At 40.3% G+C, this 17,141-nt stretch overlaps 1 protein-coding gene across 2 annotated transcripts in view; it reads right to left on the reverse strand.

The window, feature by feature from the left end:
* The window catches only part of LOC124615574 (ATP-binding cassette sub-family C member 5-like), a 272,433-nt gene that overhangs the window by 234,553 nt on the left and 20,739 nt on the right, over positions 1-17,141 (reverse strand). Inside the window, exons 1-2 of one of the 2 annotated variants that reach the window (XM_047143569.1) lie at positions 11,850-11,910; positions 1,107-1,172 (exon numbers count right to left, since the gene is read on the reverse strand). In XM_047143569.1, coding sequence (XP_046999525.1) covers positions 1,107-1,154 — 48 coding nt within the window. In that variant the 5' untranslated portion in view covers positions 1,155-1,172; positions 11,850-11,910. Of the gene's footprint in view, positions 1-1,106; positions 1,173-11,849; positions 11,977-17,141 lie in introns of those variants that run through there. The other variant, XM_047143562.1, reaches the window with a different exon arrangement.

The raw sequence follows: 17,141 nt of genomic DNA on the forward strand, positions 1-17,141 counted from the left end.
AAGCTGGCTTCTAAAACCCTACACTCATATTTACTTCAAGATAACTGAATTTTTTAGAGGTTTCATTAATTTGCTATTGAATATCACAAGGAAAACTATACTATAGTTTTGGCAAAATCCATTATGATAATACCCACATCTACATCTATACTCTAAAAACAACTGTGAAGTGCATGGCAGATTGTATGTCCCATTGTACCAGTCATTAGTGCTTTCCAAAGTTCCATCCATGTATGAGGCACAGGAAGAACGACTGTTTAAATACCTCTGTGCATCCCGTAACTAATCTAATCTTGTCCTCATGATTCCTACAGGAACAATACACATGGGGTTGTAATCTATTCCTAGTCATCATATAAAGTAGGTTCTTGAAATTTTGTAAGTAGGCTTTCTTGGCATAGTTTGCATCTCTCTTCATGTGCCTACCAGTACAGTTTCTTCAGCATCTCTGTGACACTCTCGAAAAGGTCAAACAAACCTGTGACCATTTGTGCTGCTCTTCTCTGTATACATTCAACATAACCCATTCGTCTTACTTAGTATGGGTCCCATACACTTGTGCAATATTCTAGGCTGGATCAAGTGTTATTTGTATGTGATCTCCTTTGTAGGCTGATTGCATGTTCCGACACCTGCCATCTGCTTTATCTACATCTTAGCCTATGTGATCATTCCATTTCATACCTCTACAAAGTGTTACACCCAGGTATTTGTATGAGTTGACCAATTAAAACTTTGATTCACTGACATCATATTCATAAAAAAAAACTTTGTGTTCTGCCTTATGGCAGTCTTGTCATGGGGGAAGCCTCGTCAGAGAGGTCCACCGCATGAGCGTCTAGGGAAGTGATTCCAGTGGTGGTTTCCCGTTGCCGTCCACTGATGGTGATGAAATGATAATGAGGACAACACAACAACCAGTCCCTGAGCAGCTCCGACCCAGCAGGGAATTGAACCCAGGCCCCTTGGCGTGACAGACAGCCGCACTGACCACTCAGCTATCAGGGCAGACTCATATTCATAGGATACTTTTGTGACGTGTACAAACTTATATTTCTGAATGTTCAAATCAAGTTGCGAATCTCTGCACTGCTCTGAAATCTTACCAAGATCTGGTTGAATATTTGTGCTGTTTCTTTCAGGCAGTAATTCATTACAGATCACTGCATCATCTGCAAAGAAAGTCTGATGTTACTATTAATATGGTATGCAAAGTGATTAATATACAACCTGAAGTTACTTCCCCATCCAAGATAGCTTGAAGCATCCTCCCTATCAAAAACATCTTCACTCCAGTTACAAATTTCAGTGATACACCAAATGACCATATGTTTGTTAATAAAAACAGGTGTGGTACCAAGTCAAATAATTTTTGGAACCAGAGAAACACTACATCTACCTGACTGCCTTTATCGCATGTTTTTGGGATTGTGTGCGAGGAGTGCAGTTTGAGTTTCACTTGATACATGTGTTTGGAATCCACTCTTGTTGGCATGGAGAAGGTCGTTCTGTTACAAATTCCTTATTACGTTTAACAGCACAGAATATGTTCTAAGGTTCTGAGCCAATGGATGTCAAGGATATTGGACAGTAATATTGTGGATTACTTCTGCTACCCTTCTTGTAGACGGGTGTGATCTCCTGCTTTCTTTCAATCAATAGACACAGTTTTTTGTTCAAGGTATCTATGATAGATAATATTCAGCCGCAAATTAGAACAGAATTGGATAGAGGTTCCACTGGGCCCTGGAGCTTTTAAACTAGTGAAAGTAAAATGTTGACTGGGAACAAGTGCGAAATTTCATCAAAAACCATAGTGGTTCTGTGGGAACGTTTTTCAAAATTAAGACCACTTGACATGGAATGGCAGATTATAGTACATCATTTTGGGTGTACACTGGAAAATTACTGTTGCAGCATACCCACATACAGATACTTGATAGCTGCTGTTTATGAATAAGATTGATTATGGTGCTTTAGTGGTATGCATGAAGTAGTGTCTTTCCTTCATGAAATCTTTGACATGTCTTGCCATACTGTTTAGGTATAATTCCCTCTAATTCATATGTTAACAAACGACTCACTCAAAGAACTGGAAGTGTTTGTCTAACACTCACTGGACTGAGGATACAGAGTTCTGGTACGTCACAGAGCAAATGTCTGAAAAATTTAGTGTTCAGCGCACACTCAGTAATATGAAATTCTCCCTTGGTAATGTGGGCAAGTAGGCCTGGTCCAGACATGCAAGGAGTAAGATGAAGGCTGGGCTTGTGGTTAATTAGGAAGGGGACAGAGCCTGTAACCATGCTAATTGCCAAAAAAGCCATGGTCACAATGCTACTGCATCAGATGTAGACCCGCAGGATCGCCTACCACTGCTGGACACACACATCTCACCATCAACCCCAACAATCCCGACGGTGCCCTCGACTCGGTAAGTGCACTGGAAAATAAACCTACTATCAATTTCAATTATGAGAAGTGGTATTTCTAACTAGTCTACAAGTAGTTTTACTTTGCTGTGGTGTAGGCAGTGAGCCTGTTGTGCAATCTTTTCATGTTCCAGCAATCAGGTCCTGCCACGGAGCAATGGCAGCAGGCACCTACTGCATGAACATCTGGATGATGGCAGACAAAGGCAGAGACCCATTTGGGACTGTTCACTGCTGTGAGACACCAGTCTTATATGAACATCGGCAGCCCTGTTAATCTCTTACTACATGTGTTCCCCCAACACTAACATTGCATCCAAAGTGCAGCTTCAGAAGTCAAAAGTAAATTATACCATTATTTTCGGCCTGTAGCCATTTTTGAAGTATGGGATACTGTTGCTGCCTATGAAATGGTCACATTTGTGTTTACGCCAAAGCAGCAGATGGCTCTGTATGTTTCTGGAATAGTGCATAGTGCATTCGACCAATTAAGTGTTTTTGGGAAAAATTACTGCAAAAAATTTAGTTGAAGGATTCGCGACAGGTGCATCCCAGTCTAAGGTAAACCTGAAAAGGCAAGTAGTCCAAGTGTCCACGGACAGCATTAATGTTAATAATGCATTTCCTTAGAAATAGCAAGCTTAATGTTGAGGGTACACCAGTGAAACCTAACCTCTCGGGGTTTGGGATATGCGGGTAACACAAAGTACATGGTGCTTTAAGACAGGTTGTACTAGCAGTGGCTAGAACTTTGTTAAGTTTCTGAGAGCTTTATACAATCTACCCTCTCACCCGAGAATTTCACCGATATTAAAGGCATTTCTATTCCCTACAGAAGTCTTGTGCCATTCTGTCGTTGGAAAACGAAATGTTGGCAGTCAGAGACCAGCAAATATTACCAGCTGCTGGAAAGTATTTGAAGGAATTAGAGGGCATAAAGAAGAAATAGGAGCAGATAGAACAGAAACCTAATGTCACTATTGGAATTCCTAAGAGCCACAGATTTTAAGTGGTGCATGAGTCTTTGAGTCACAAGAGGCTGAGAACTTATCTCGCCTTTTTTTGAGGCTATGGTTGCTCATGTTTGGCAGTTCTGAGCAAATTTCACACAGATGCCCCTTTAGCTCCTTTCCTCTATAGCCCCTCCAGTATATGGCCAGAGAATTAATGAGAAAATTTCTCAAACCAAAATTTTTGGAGGAACAGACTGCCTTCAAAACACATTTGAGTGACAACACAAACCTTTTGAGACCTCAGAAAGTGGACATGGGGTACGGAACCAAAAATCTCTCATCAATGTAGTGTATCAAAGAAAGGTATCTTGGAATTCTGAAATGAGTGTCGTACATTTATGAAGAGTATGGTATCCCAAATTCTGTATAATTGAATCCTGGTGTATTCCCTTACAAAGGGCAATGTGTGTTTAGACCCAGAAGTGGCAATTGATGCAAACCTTGTGAAGAGACTTAAGCAAAGAACTGACACATCTCACCATCTTAAATGCTTTAGTGGTCATGACGCTGATTCCATCGACTGTGAGTTCCAAAATCTTTTAGAGGTCAGGTCAGTAAATGTAATCCTCAAGGAACTTGATGGAAATCATAACTGCATTGACCTATTCTGGATGACGGTCACTGGGAATAAGAGGGGATACGAAAATTTGAAGAGATTTGTCATGCTTGTTTGCATTCTCTTCCATGGCATTGCCTGCCTTTAAGTTTCTCTCACAACTCCGTCATTCTGGTCGAAACTTGACTGAAATATCTCTCACAGCCCTTTGTAACATTCACGATGCATTCAAGATCTCTGGGGGTGTTGGATCTGTACCCGTCACAAATCAGTTAATACACAGCTTTCGAAATGCACACATACAGTTAAGCAATAGCAGAACGAAGAGCAGCTGAGAAGTCCTCAAAATAAAATGAGAGAAAGAGAAAAAGGAAAGCTAAGAGAGCTGCAAAGGAAGAAAGCAAAACTCTTAGAAAGTGCTGAGAGAAAGAGAGAAAGAGAGAGAAAGAGAGAAAGAGAGAGAAAGAGAGAGAGAGAGAGAGAGAGAGAGAGAGATTTTTCAGATTGAAGAAGTAGTTCTGTTATTACAAAATACCTGTTTTTTATTTCATTTAATGTTCATGTAAATGTCCTCCTTTTAGTTATTTATTTGAGGTCCATATGGTAACCAGTTTTCAGACATTTTGATAGCTTTAGTTCACATATACATTGAGAAACGAGGTTGTAATAACTGTAACTTATGGTGATCTACACTAACAGTTTTAAAAGGTGATATTACAATCTGAAATCTTCCACTGAATAAGAGCATTTATCTATTAATAAATGCTTCAGTTTATTTCATAAGGCATTTAAATTAGCTGTATTAAGATTGGATGGCAGTCTGTTGCAACAAACTGTTCCATTTTATGTAGGCAGTGGAATGCAGCCTTCTAATTGCTTTTAATTCTGTGCAAGTTTTCCCTTCCACATTTATTGTAGCTATGTACTCATTACTGTTCATTGCATTATGTTCTGGACTGAGTTTCACAAGCCTGATTGCCTGCAGGAGACACATATAATAGATGGTAAGTATTTTATACTTCCCAAAACTTTTTTGCAAGGATCTCTCTTGTTTACCTTAGCTACTACTTTTATTGCTTCTTTTGCAGCTTAAAAAGCCAGTCTGTATAGATTGCTGATCTCAATACCATACCGAGGAAATGGACATATCAACCCAAAACATATTTGTCTTAAGATATCATGGTCCAGGAGGGCTGAGACCCATTTCAATTAACACATATTTGCATTGACTTTCTTACAAATATAAATGTTGTAGGAAAGTTCTTGTGGAATGTACATACTTTAGGATTAAACGAGAATACTCGCTGAAAATCAGCAATGTTGAGTAGTTGATAAAGACACCCAAAAGGAAGGAAAAAAATTTGCAAACACACATATATTCATACACATTCAGACACATTCCTATGCCCCTATATGGTGCCAGCTATGTAGAGGCATGTGTGTGTGTGTCCACGTGTGCGCATAAGTTTTTTTACTCCAGCTCATCAAAGAATAAAATCTGAAAGCTAGCAAGTTTCTTACAAATATGATCTGCATTCTCTTTCCATAACAGTTGTTCATCCACAACAACACAGGCTTTTTTTAAAAATGAAATGAGTGACAGATTTTAAGTGGGGCACGAGTCTTTGAGCAACAAACTGTCCATTCGCATGAATGGGCACAGGCAGACAGTGTTTGTTGGTAATGTGGATCACCCTGTGGCTAAACATGCCTCGGCGCACGGCCAGCACATCTTGGCACAGTGTTACACCGTCCGGGTTATCTGGATACTTCCCACTAACACCAACCTGTCAGAACTACAGAGATAGGAACTTGCCCTTCAGTATATCCTCTCTTCTTGTTATCTGCCAGGCCTCAACCTCCGCTAATTTCAAGTTGCTGCCGCTCATACCTCACCTGTCTTTCAACAACATCTTTGCCTCTGTACTTCCGCCTCGACTGACATCTCTGCGCAAACTCTTTGCCTTTACAAATGTCTGTTTGTGTCTGTGTATGTGCAGATGGATGTGTGTGTGTGTGTGTGTGTGTGTGTGTGTGTGGGCGCGCGCGTGCATGTATACCTGTCCTTTTTCCCCCCCTAAGGTAAGTCTTTCCGCTCCCGGGATTGGAATGACTCCTTACCCTCTCCCAAAAACCACATCCTTTCGTCTTTCCCTCTCCTACCCTCTTTCCTGACGAAGCAACCACTGGTTGCGAAAGCTAGAATTTTGTGTGTATGTATGTGTTTGTTTGTGTTTCTATCGACCTGCCAGCGCTTTCGTATGGTAAGTCACATCATCTTTGTTTTTTAATACATTTTTCCCGCGTGGAATGTTTCACCTCTATTATATTCATATCATTAATTTGAACCCAACAATCACGTTTGTTATTGTCACTGTTGCATTTTGAAATCTTTTCTGTTGTCTTATTTTCTCTTTCTGTTTTTGCCAGTAGGTTCACTTTGTATTCACCTTCTCCTTTTTACAGTAATCTACTATACAATTTTATCCCGCCTATATATACTCAATAATACGTAACCCACTTCCAAACCATAACTCAAAAAAAAATTTTTTTTTTCGGCTTTCAACACTACCACTTCTATAAAATCCACCGTTTCCAGTTCACAAACAGTTCCTTTCACCTATTAAACAACCATTTCGGCTAGTTCTAATAACTTTCGCTTTATTTCCATTTCTGTTTTTCCCACATCATTGATCATTTTTAGCTGCTTCCCACAGGTTTTAACGTCATTATTTCTTCGTCGGACAATTGTTAGCCTCATTCTCATAATCTGCCACCACAAAACCACTCCTTTTAATACATTTACACGTAGTTTTTTCGAAATTTTCCCGAATTTCTCCACCCTTTAACGTGTTTTGGCGGCAACACAACCACCTAACCTTTATCCACATCATTGTCTACCAACCCAAGTTCACCACAGGATCAACACAGCCCAGCTTTAATCAACACTTTTTCGCCTTTTTTCACACCAGATCTCCAGTTGCTTCCTAGTTCACCTTTATCTCCCCCCATATATATATTTAAATATGTCTGCTTGTGTCTGTATATGTGTGTGTGTGTGTGTGTGTGTGTGTGTGTGTGTGTGTGTGCGTGTGCGTGTGCGAGTGTATACCCGTCCTTTTTTCCCCCTAAGGTAAGTCTTTCCGCTCCCGGGATTGGAATGACTCCTTACCCTCTCCCTTAAAACCCACATCCTTTCGTCTTTCCCTCTCCTTCCCTCTTTCCTGATGAGGCAACAGTTTGTTGCGAAAGCTTGAATTTTGTGTGTATGTTTGCGTGCCTGTCGACCTGCCAGCACTTTCATTTGGTAAGTCACTACATCTTTGTTTTTATATATATATATCTAAAAAGAAAGATGATGAAACTTACCAAACAAAAGCGCTGGCAGGTCGATAGACACACAAACAAACACAAACATACACACAAAATTCTAGCTTTCGCAACCAATGGTTGCCTCGTCAGGAAAGAGGGAAGGAGAAGGAAAGACAAAAGGATATGGGTTTTAAGGGAGAGGGTAAGGAGTCATTCCAATCCCGGGAGCGGAAAGACTTACCTTAGGGGGAAAAAAGGACAGGTATACACTCGCGCACACACACACATATCCATCCACACATACACAGACACAAGCAGACATTTGTAAAGGCAAAGAGTTTGGGCAGAGATGTCAGTCGGGGCAGAGTACAGAGGCAAAGATGAAGTTGAAAGACAGGTGAGGTATGAGCAGCGGCAAATTGAAATTGAAATTAGCGGAGATTGAGGCCTGGCGGATAGCGAGAAGAAAGGATATGCTGAAGGGCAAGTTCCCATCTCCGGAGTTCTGACAGGTTGGTGTTAGTGGGAAGTATCCAGATAACCCGGACGGTGTAACACTGTGCCAAGATGTGCTGGCCGTGCACCAAGGCATGTTTAGCCACAGGGTGATCCTCATTACCAACAAACACTGTCTGCCTGTGTCCATTCATGCGAATGGACAGTTTGTTGCTGGTCATTCCCACATAGAACGCTTCACAGTGTAGGCAGGTCAGTTGGTAAATCACGTGGGTGCTTTCACACGTGGCTCTGCCTTTGATCGTGTACACCTTCCGGGTTACAGGACTGGAATAGGTGGTGGCGGGAGGGTGCATGGGACAGGTTTTACACCGGGGGCGGTTACAGGGGTAGGAGCCAGAGGGTAGGGAAGGTGGTTTGGGGATTTCATAGGGATGAACTAAGAGGTTGCGAAGGTTAGGTGGACGGCGGAAAGACACTCTTGGTGGAGTGGGGAGGATTTCATGAAGGATGGATCTCATTTCAGGGCAGGATTTGAGGAAGTCGTATCCCTGCTGGAGAGCCACATTCAGAATCTGATCCAGTCCCGGAAAGTATCCCGTCACAAGCGGGGCACTTTTGGGGTTCTTCTGTGGAAGGTTCCGGGTTTGAGGAGATGAGGATGTGGCTCTGGTAATTTGCTTCTGTACCAGGTCGGGAGGGTAGTTACGGGATGCAAAAGCTGTTTTCAGGTTGTTGGTGTAATGGTTCAAGGATTCCGGACTGGAGCAGATTCGTTTGCCACGAAGACCAAGGCTGTAGGGAAGGGACCGTTTGATGTGGAATGGGTGGCAGCTGTCATAATGGAGGTACTGTTGCTTGTTGGTGGGTTTAATGTGGACGGACGTGTGAAGCTGGCCATTGGACAGTCCGTCCACATTAAACCCACCAACAAGCAACAGTACCTCCATTATGACAGCTGCCACCCATTCCACATCAAACGGTCCCTTCCCTACAGCCTTGGTCTTCGTGGCAAACGAATCTGCTCCAGTCCGGAATCCTTGAACCATTACACCAACAACCTGAAAACAGCTTTTGCATCCCGTAACTACCCTCCCGACCTGGTACAGAAGCAAATTACCAGAGCCACTTCCTCATCCACAGATCCATCCTTCATTAAATCCTCCCCACTCCACAAAGAGTGTCTTTCCGCCGTCCACCTAACCTTCGTAACTTCTTAGTTCATCCTTATGAAATCCCCAAACCATCTTCCCTACCATCTGGCTCCTACCCTTGTAACCGCCCCCGGTGTAAAACCTGTCCCATGCACCCTCCCACCACCACCTACTCCAGTCCTGTAACCCGGAAGGTGTACACGATCAAAGGCAGAGCCATATATAAAGCGCTGGCAGGTCGATAGAAACACAAACATACATGGTTTGAACCGCCACTATATATATATATATATATACACAAAGATGATGTGACTTACCAAATGAAAGTGCTGGCAGGTCGACAGACACACAAACACACACAAACATACACACAAAATTCAAGCTTTCGCAACAAACTGTTGCCTCATCAGGAAAGAGGGAAGGAGAGGGAAAGACGAAAGGATGTGGGTTTTAAGGGAGAGGGTGTATATATATATATATATATATATATATATATATATATATATATATATATATATATATATATATATATATAGTGGCGGTGGATGGAGATGTAAATGGAGTTCAACATTTATATTTATTTAAATGGCTAAGCTGAAAATGCGCTGTCATTGTCTCCTATTTATTCACTAGTAGTTTATTTTCCATAAGTTGACAGAATATTGTAATTGATTTCCTAATTGTTGGCAGCAGTTTCAATCTAGTCTGTTACTGTTTCTTCCATATAGTTTTGTTCAAATTTTACTTGAACTTTATTCTCTGATCTCCTAGTAAGCAGTTTTTTACTGAAGTACATAATGCTCTTTATTGTGCGCTCTCAACGTCTGGTTGTTCCTAATGAAAATTTTGTGTTATCTATGTTTTACTTTCCCTGTAACTGTTTGTTCACATTATTTTGACTTCATATTTTGATATGTTTATTTCTTATGATAATGCAGTGCCTATATTATTCTGATTATGATGCAAAGTTCCTTTGGACCATGGTACAAGTCAAAAATTGATCTGGAAAACAGAGAATCTTGAGAACTGCTGGGCATCTTGAATGGTTATATTAAGGTCCGAAAAATTTACACTAGATCATCATAGTTCTATTGTTAACAAAATTTTATTATCAGTACGACTTTTGACTCTGCAGCAGTGTGTGCACTGGTTTGAAGCTTCCCAACAGATTAAGACTGTGTGTCGGTCCATCAGGACTCAAACTTGGGAGAGCATATATGGTCAGAAGTAAAGCTGTACAGGGTTAAGACATGATTCATGCTCGGATAGCTCAGTCAGTTGGCCATGTGCCCCCCCCCCCCCCCTCCCAAAAAAAAAAAAAAAAGTGAGGTTCGAGTCCCAGTCCAATACACAGTTTTAATCTGCCAGAAGCTGAATTTTATTATGTTGGAAGTTCAAATGTTGTTAAGGATGTATCTTATTGCCTGGTGATACCAGTTCACAAACACAACACATCATCCAAACATATGATTCAGTATTTAATTTTGCAGCTCAGTGGCTCTTTCAGTAAGAAAACTTGTTCAAAATTATCTATGAAAATTTCAGATAGTAAGTGAAAACCCATAGCTAGGCTATCAGACTTTTTATAATAAGTGCTCTCAAAATACAAATAATTCTGTTTACCACATGTTTGAGTGGCAACGACTGTGTAATATAATTCTACAGTATTTACTTGAGGTTTGTGCCAAAGACCTGTTAACATGCTCATACACTTATCACTGGACACATTTGTAAATAAGTAGTGATGTCAAATGGTACTGGCTTAGAACTGTGTGAAACCTGTATGATCTTAAAATTATCAACTGACGCCAAACTCAGAGTTAAAATTTGTTTTCTTTAGAGATTGTTCAAACTGAGCATATTTAATGCCCCTGTTTAGCACTTTGAGCTCAGCAGTCATGAACGTTTCATTTTGACACTGTCACACATATTGTGATCAAAACTATTGAACTTGCATAGATGTGCAATGGTCATAATACACATGTGACTAACTTTTAAATATGAACTTAGGTTATCACAGATTCTGTGCTGGTTTCGAATTTCTTCTTTCATCCACACTCTCTCTCAACAATCTTGACACTCTTCGTTGATACTGGAGATGTCCATCTCAATTTAATGTTGACATACCGGTATTTTGGAGTTATGTTCTGATGTAAACATTCCTTGCTAAACCAAATATATTGTGTAGTCATTAATGAGATTTTTAATAATGGATTTAAACTACTGTTCTCTATCTCCAGGGTAAACTACGCCGTTTTTTGCAGACTACTGGGATGCTGATGAAACCTGTGCATATTTCCTTCACCGTACAGTCGGACAGGAATATACTGCGTGCATATCTAAGTCAACAACGTACGTGAAGCAGTGCACAGGTAAACAGACATATTTATATGATAAAAGATCATTTGAAAGAACACAAATAAGATTTTTGCTGGCATAGGTCTACTAAAAATCCCCATATTTTAAGGAATCACTTTATTTTGTCATACTAAAATATGGCTTACTATAGTTAACAACAGAACACTCCATCAAAGGCTCCCTCATCAGAAACTGTATCCAGAAACTACACATGTACATGTAGGTGAAACTTACATGATATTACAATAATGTAGGAAAAAAGAGCAGGAAATTTAAAAATACAAACGTACTGTGTTACACTTTAGAAACTTTACGAATCTTTATCTTCACATCCACGACCAAGATAACCCCAAAATAATTTTGTTGTGACATCAATAATAAAAATAGAAATTTTCGTGATGAAACAGAATGCACTGCATCCCACAAAATTGTTCCCAGATAGAAAGAAAAATAATATGTTATTTTTTAGGTGATTCATTTTCAACAGAAAAACATAGTCTGTAACATTTTATCTAACTATATAAAAGGAACCACAGGGAAAAATTACTGATAAAAATCATATACACACCTGTAAATCGAACAGATCATCTTCAGTCAGACCCTTCCTGTAAGCTTTCCACATAAGTCGCGACATCCATGTAATAGCAACAAAAGAGAACATCCCAGCTGAATTACTTGGCATTGCACGACTATCACTGTGACAAAAAAAAAAGCAGTCAACAAGAATGGTAAAGCTTGTGACATATACAATTTAAATGTGTCAGGGTGATTCAGATATAATTTTGTATATTGGTTGACGAGAATAAAAATCCACAATGAAAAAAAATTTTTAAAAACTGGCAGCGTGTTTCTCCACAAGCAGTCCAGAGGAATTTAGCTAGAATTTTTTCATAACATATAGTTTCTGATACTGTTACAAAAATATAACATCTATTTTTCAGATGGTGAAATCTGAAATTATCATTCTCATCTGCCCATCTGCTCCCCCCCCCCCCCCTTCCTCCTCAACCACCAAGTAATATTTTGCATGTTCTTGCTTGGAAGGATTTAAGTTCACAGGATAAAATGTTTTGCAATGTAATCAATTCTAATTCCTACCCAAATCTTGTAATATGTAAAACAATTAACACATTCTGTTTTATTACACCCACCTGCAATGCTATTTTGAGTGGTACACATCCCTAGGCAGAGAGAGACTATCAGCTTTAACGTCCCAGGAACAGGACAGCAGTTGCAGGCCCACACTGTCATGCACTGAGTAACACATGAATGTAACGCCAGAAAGGATTATATTATGGAGCCCCAAATCTGACATGTCTTAAATTAAAGCATTTAATGCATCATTAACTTTGGGCACTTCTTTTTTCATGATACATAGTTGAAAAGGCACCATCACTTCAAATGGCACTATTTGCAATATAAAGTCAACTTGTGCAGTCCCAGCCAAGAGAAGAATATTTAACAGGATCTTTTCACAATTTCTCTTCGCTCCAAACCTCACCACATGGGTCAGTGTGTGCAGTTGCAGTGATGTCACTGGCATATTCTGTGCTACGAATATGATTTATGCGCATGTAAGTCCAGTGTGTATGATATGCTGCACACAATGCACGTAATTATGATCAATAAAGTGCTCCACCCCCCCATGAACCATGGGCCTTGCCGTTGGAGGGGAGGCTTGCGTGCCTCAGCGATACAGATGGCCGTACCGTAGGTGCAACCACAATGGAGGGGTATCTGTTGAGAGGCCAGACAAACATGTGGTTCCTGAAGAGGGGCAGCAGCCTTTTCAGTAGTTGCAGGGGCAACAGTCTGGATGATTGACTGATCTGGCCTTGTAACACTAACCAAAACGGCCTTGCTGTGCTGGTACTGCGAACGGCTGAAAGCAAGGGGAAACTACAGCCGTAATTTTTCCCGAGGACATGCAGCTTTACTGTATGATTAAATGATGATGGCGTCCTCTTGGGTAAAATATTCCGGAGGTAAAATAGTCCCCCATTCGGATTTCCGGGCGGGGACTACTCAAGAGGACGTCATTATCAGGAGAAAGAAAACTGGCGTTCTACGGATCGGAGCGTGGAATGTCAGATCCCTTAATCGGGCAGGTAGGTCAGAAAATTTAAAAAGGGAAATGGATAGGTTAAAGTTAGATATAGTGGGAATTAGTGAAGTTCAGTGGCAGGAGGAACAAGACTTTTGGTCAGGTGATTACAGGGTTATAAATACAAAATCAAATAGAGGTAATGCAGGAGTAGGTTTAATAATGAATAAAACAATAGGAGTACGGGTTAGCTACTACAAACAGCATAGTGAAGGCATTATTGTGGCCAAGATAGACACAAAGCCCATGCCTACTACAGTAGTACAAGTTTATATGCCAACAAGCTCTGCAGATGATGAAGAAATTGATGAAATGTATGAAGAGATAAAAGAAATTATTCAGGTAGTGAAGGGAGACGAAAATTTAATAGTCATGGGTGACTGGAATTCGTCAGTAGGATATGGGAGAGAAGGAAACATAGTAGGTGAATATGGATTGGGGGGAAGAAATGAAAGAGGAAGCCGCTTTGTAGAATTTTGCACAGAGCATAACTTAATCATAGCCAACACTTGGTTCAAGAATCATAAAAGAAGGTTGTATACCTGGAAGAATCCTGGAGATACTAAAAGGTATCAGATAGATTATATAATGGTAAGACAGATTTAGGAACCACGTTTTAAATTGTAAGACATTTCCAGGGGCAGATGTGAACTCTGACCACAATCTATTGGTTATGAACTGTAGACTAAAACTGAAGAAACTGCAAAAAGGTGGGACTTTAAGGAGATGGGACCTGGATAAACTGAAAGAACGAGAGGTTGTAGAGAGTTTCAGGGAGAGCATAAGGGAACAATTGACAGGAATGGGGGAAAGAAATACAGTAGAAGAAGAATGGGTAGCTCTGAGGGATGAAGTAGTGAAAGCAGCAGACGATCAAGTAGGTAAAAAGACGAGGGCTAATAGAAATCCTTGGGTAACAGAAGAAATATTGAATTTAATTGATGAAAGGAGAAAATATAAAAATGCAGTAAATGAAGCAGGCAAAAAGGAATACAAACGTCTCAAAAACGAGATCGACAGGAAGTGCAAAATGGCTAAGCAGGGATGGCTAGAGGACAAATGTAAGGATGTAGAGGCTTGTCTCACTAGGGGTAAGATAGATACTGCCTACAGGAAAATTAAAGAGACCTTTGGAGAGAAGAGAACCACTTGTATGAATATGAAGAGCTCAGATGGCAACCCAGTTCTAAGCAAAGAAGGGAAGGCAGAAAGGTGGAAGGAGTATATAGAGGGTTTATACAAGGGCGATGTACTTGAGGACAATATTATGGAAATGGAAGAGGATGTAGATGAAGATGAAATGGGAGATATGATACTGCGTGAAGAGTTTGACAGAGCACTGAAGGACCTGAGTCGAAACAAGGCCCCGGGAGTAGACAACATTCCATTATAACTACTGACGGTCTTGGGAGAGCCAGTCCTGCCAAAACTCTACAATCTGGTGAGCAAGATGTATGAGACAGGTGAAATACCCTCAGACTTCAAGAAGAATATAATAATTCCAATCCCAAAGAAAGCAGGTGTTGACAGATGTGAAAATTACCGAACTACCAGTTTAATAAGTCACAGCTGCAAAATACTAACGCGAATTCTTTACAGACGAATGGAAAAACTGGTAGAAGCGGACCTCGGGGAAGATCAGTTTGGATTCCATAGAAATGTTGGAACATGTGAGGCAATACTAACCTTACGACTTATCTTAGAAGAAAGATTAAGAAAAGGCAAACCTACGTTTCTAGCATTTGTAGACTTAGAGAAAGCTTTTGACAATGTTGACTGGAATACTCTCTTTCACATTCTAAAGGTGGCAGGGGTAAAATACGGGGAGCGAAAGGCTATTTACAATTTGTACAGAAAGCAGATGGCAGTTATAAGAGTCGAGGGGCATGAAAGGGAAGCAGTGGTTGGGAAAGGAGTGAGACAGGGTTGTAGCCTCTCCCCGATGTTAGTCAATCTGTATATTGAGCAAGCAGTAAAGGAAACAAAAGAAAAATTCGGAGTAGGTATTAAAATTCATGGAGAAGAAGTAAAAACTTTGAGGTTCGCCGATGACATTGTAATTCTGTCAGAGACAGCAAAGGACTTGGAAGAGCAGTTGAACGGAATGGACAGTGTCTTGAAAGGAGGATATAAGATGAACATCAACAAAAGCAAAACGAGGATAATGGAATGTAGTCAAATTAAATCGGGTGATGCTGAGGGAATTAGATTAGGAAATGAGATACTTAAAGTAGTAAAGGAGTTTTGCTATTTAGGGAGTAAAATAACTGATGATTGTTGAAGTAGAGAGGATATAAAATGTAGACTAGCAATGGCAAGGAAAGCTTTTCTGAAGAAGAGAAATTTGTTAACATCGAGTATAGATTTAAGTGTCAGGAAGTCGTTTTTGAAAGTATTTGTATGGAGTGTAGCCATGTATGGAAGTGAAACATGGACGATAACCAGTTTGGACGAGAAGAGAATAGAAGCTTTCGAAATGTGGTGCTACAGAAGAATGCTGAAGATAAGGTGGGTAGATCATATAACTAATGAGGAGGTACTGAATAGGATTGGGGAGAGGAGAAGTTTGTGGCACAACTTGACTAGAAGAAGGGATCGGTTGGTAGGACATGTTTTGAGGCATCAAGGGATCACAAATTTAGCATTGGAGAGCAGCATGGAGGGTAAAAATCGTAGAGGGAGACCAAGAGATGAATGCACTAAGCAGATTCAGAAGGATGTAGGTTGCAGTAGGAAGCTTGCACAGGATAGAGTAGCATGCAGAGCTGCATCAAACCAGTCTCAGGACTGAAGACCACAACAACAGACCACAACAACAAAAGTGCTCCACAGAATTGTTTTTACAAGTTGTATGCATTTAAGTGGGTATGTGATCATCAAAATTACAAAATAAATATTTAATTTCTGCTGCTGCATGAGGCAGAAATAAACATTCTTTTTCTCAGATTTCACCAAAGTTCAGTAGGGAACTTTTCTATGTCACTGACATGTCTTTTTACTAAAACGTATCAGAATAATCCCTTGATGATAATGGAAGTTTGGGTCCGGTGGCAACAGATGCATGGATAGCCTAGTGGTAAGGCGACTGCTCGCGATAAAAGGGGAAATCCAGGTTCAAGTATTGTCCAGCACAAATTTTCACTGTCGTCATTCCATTATACAGATGATGGTTGTTTATATACGCAACTGTGAATACACTTAATGTACTTTCATAATGGCTGTAGTCACTTAACTGTCTGATCCTTCAAACATGCATGTGTGTCTGAAGGAACATTGCATCATACTTGTGAACAACACAGGAGCTGTTTCCTAATAACGTAGATTTTCTATTCTGAGGCTCCTGGGTTTTCTATGCTGCAGCATGGTCAGATGTTATGTTATTTTTAAATGCTGTTAGGAATACAATTGACATCAAACGTCTCATTTTATTCATTCTTATTTATTCATTTTATTTATTCTCATACTTTTATCCACTAATCACTTGAAATAATTTTGTATTTTTCCTTGCATCAAAGCCATCTTGGCAGTAGTTGATGAGAAAGCATGTATTATGAAACTTCCTGGCAGATTAAAACTGTGTGCTGGACCGAGACTTGAACTCGGGACCTTTGCCTTTCACGGGCAAGTGCTCTACCAATTGAGCTACCCAGGAATGATTCACGCCCCATCCTCACAGCTTTACTTCCGCCAGTACCTCGTCTCCTACTTTCGAAACTTCAGAGAAGCTCTCCTGTGAACCTTAGGGAACTAGCACTC

This window comes from Schistocerca americana, chromosome 1, assembly GCF_021461395.2.
Source record: "Schistocerca americana isolate TAMUIC-IGC-003095 chromosome 1, iqSchAmer2.1, whole genome shotgun sequence".
Classification (NCBI taxonomy): Eukaryota; Metazoa; Arthropoda; class Insecta; order Orthoptera; family Acrididae; genus Schistocerca; species Schistocerca americana.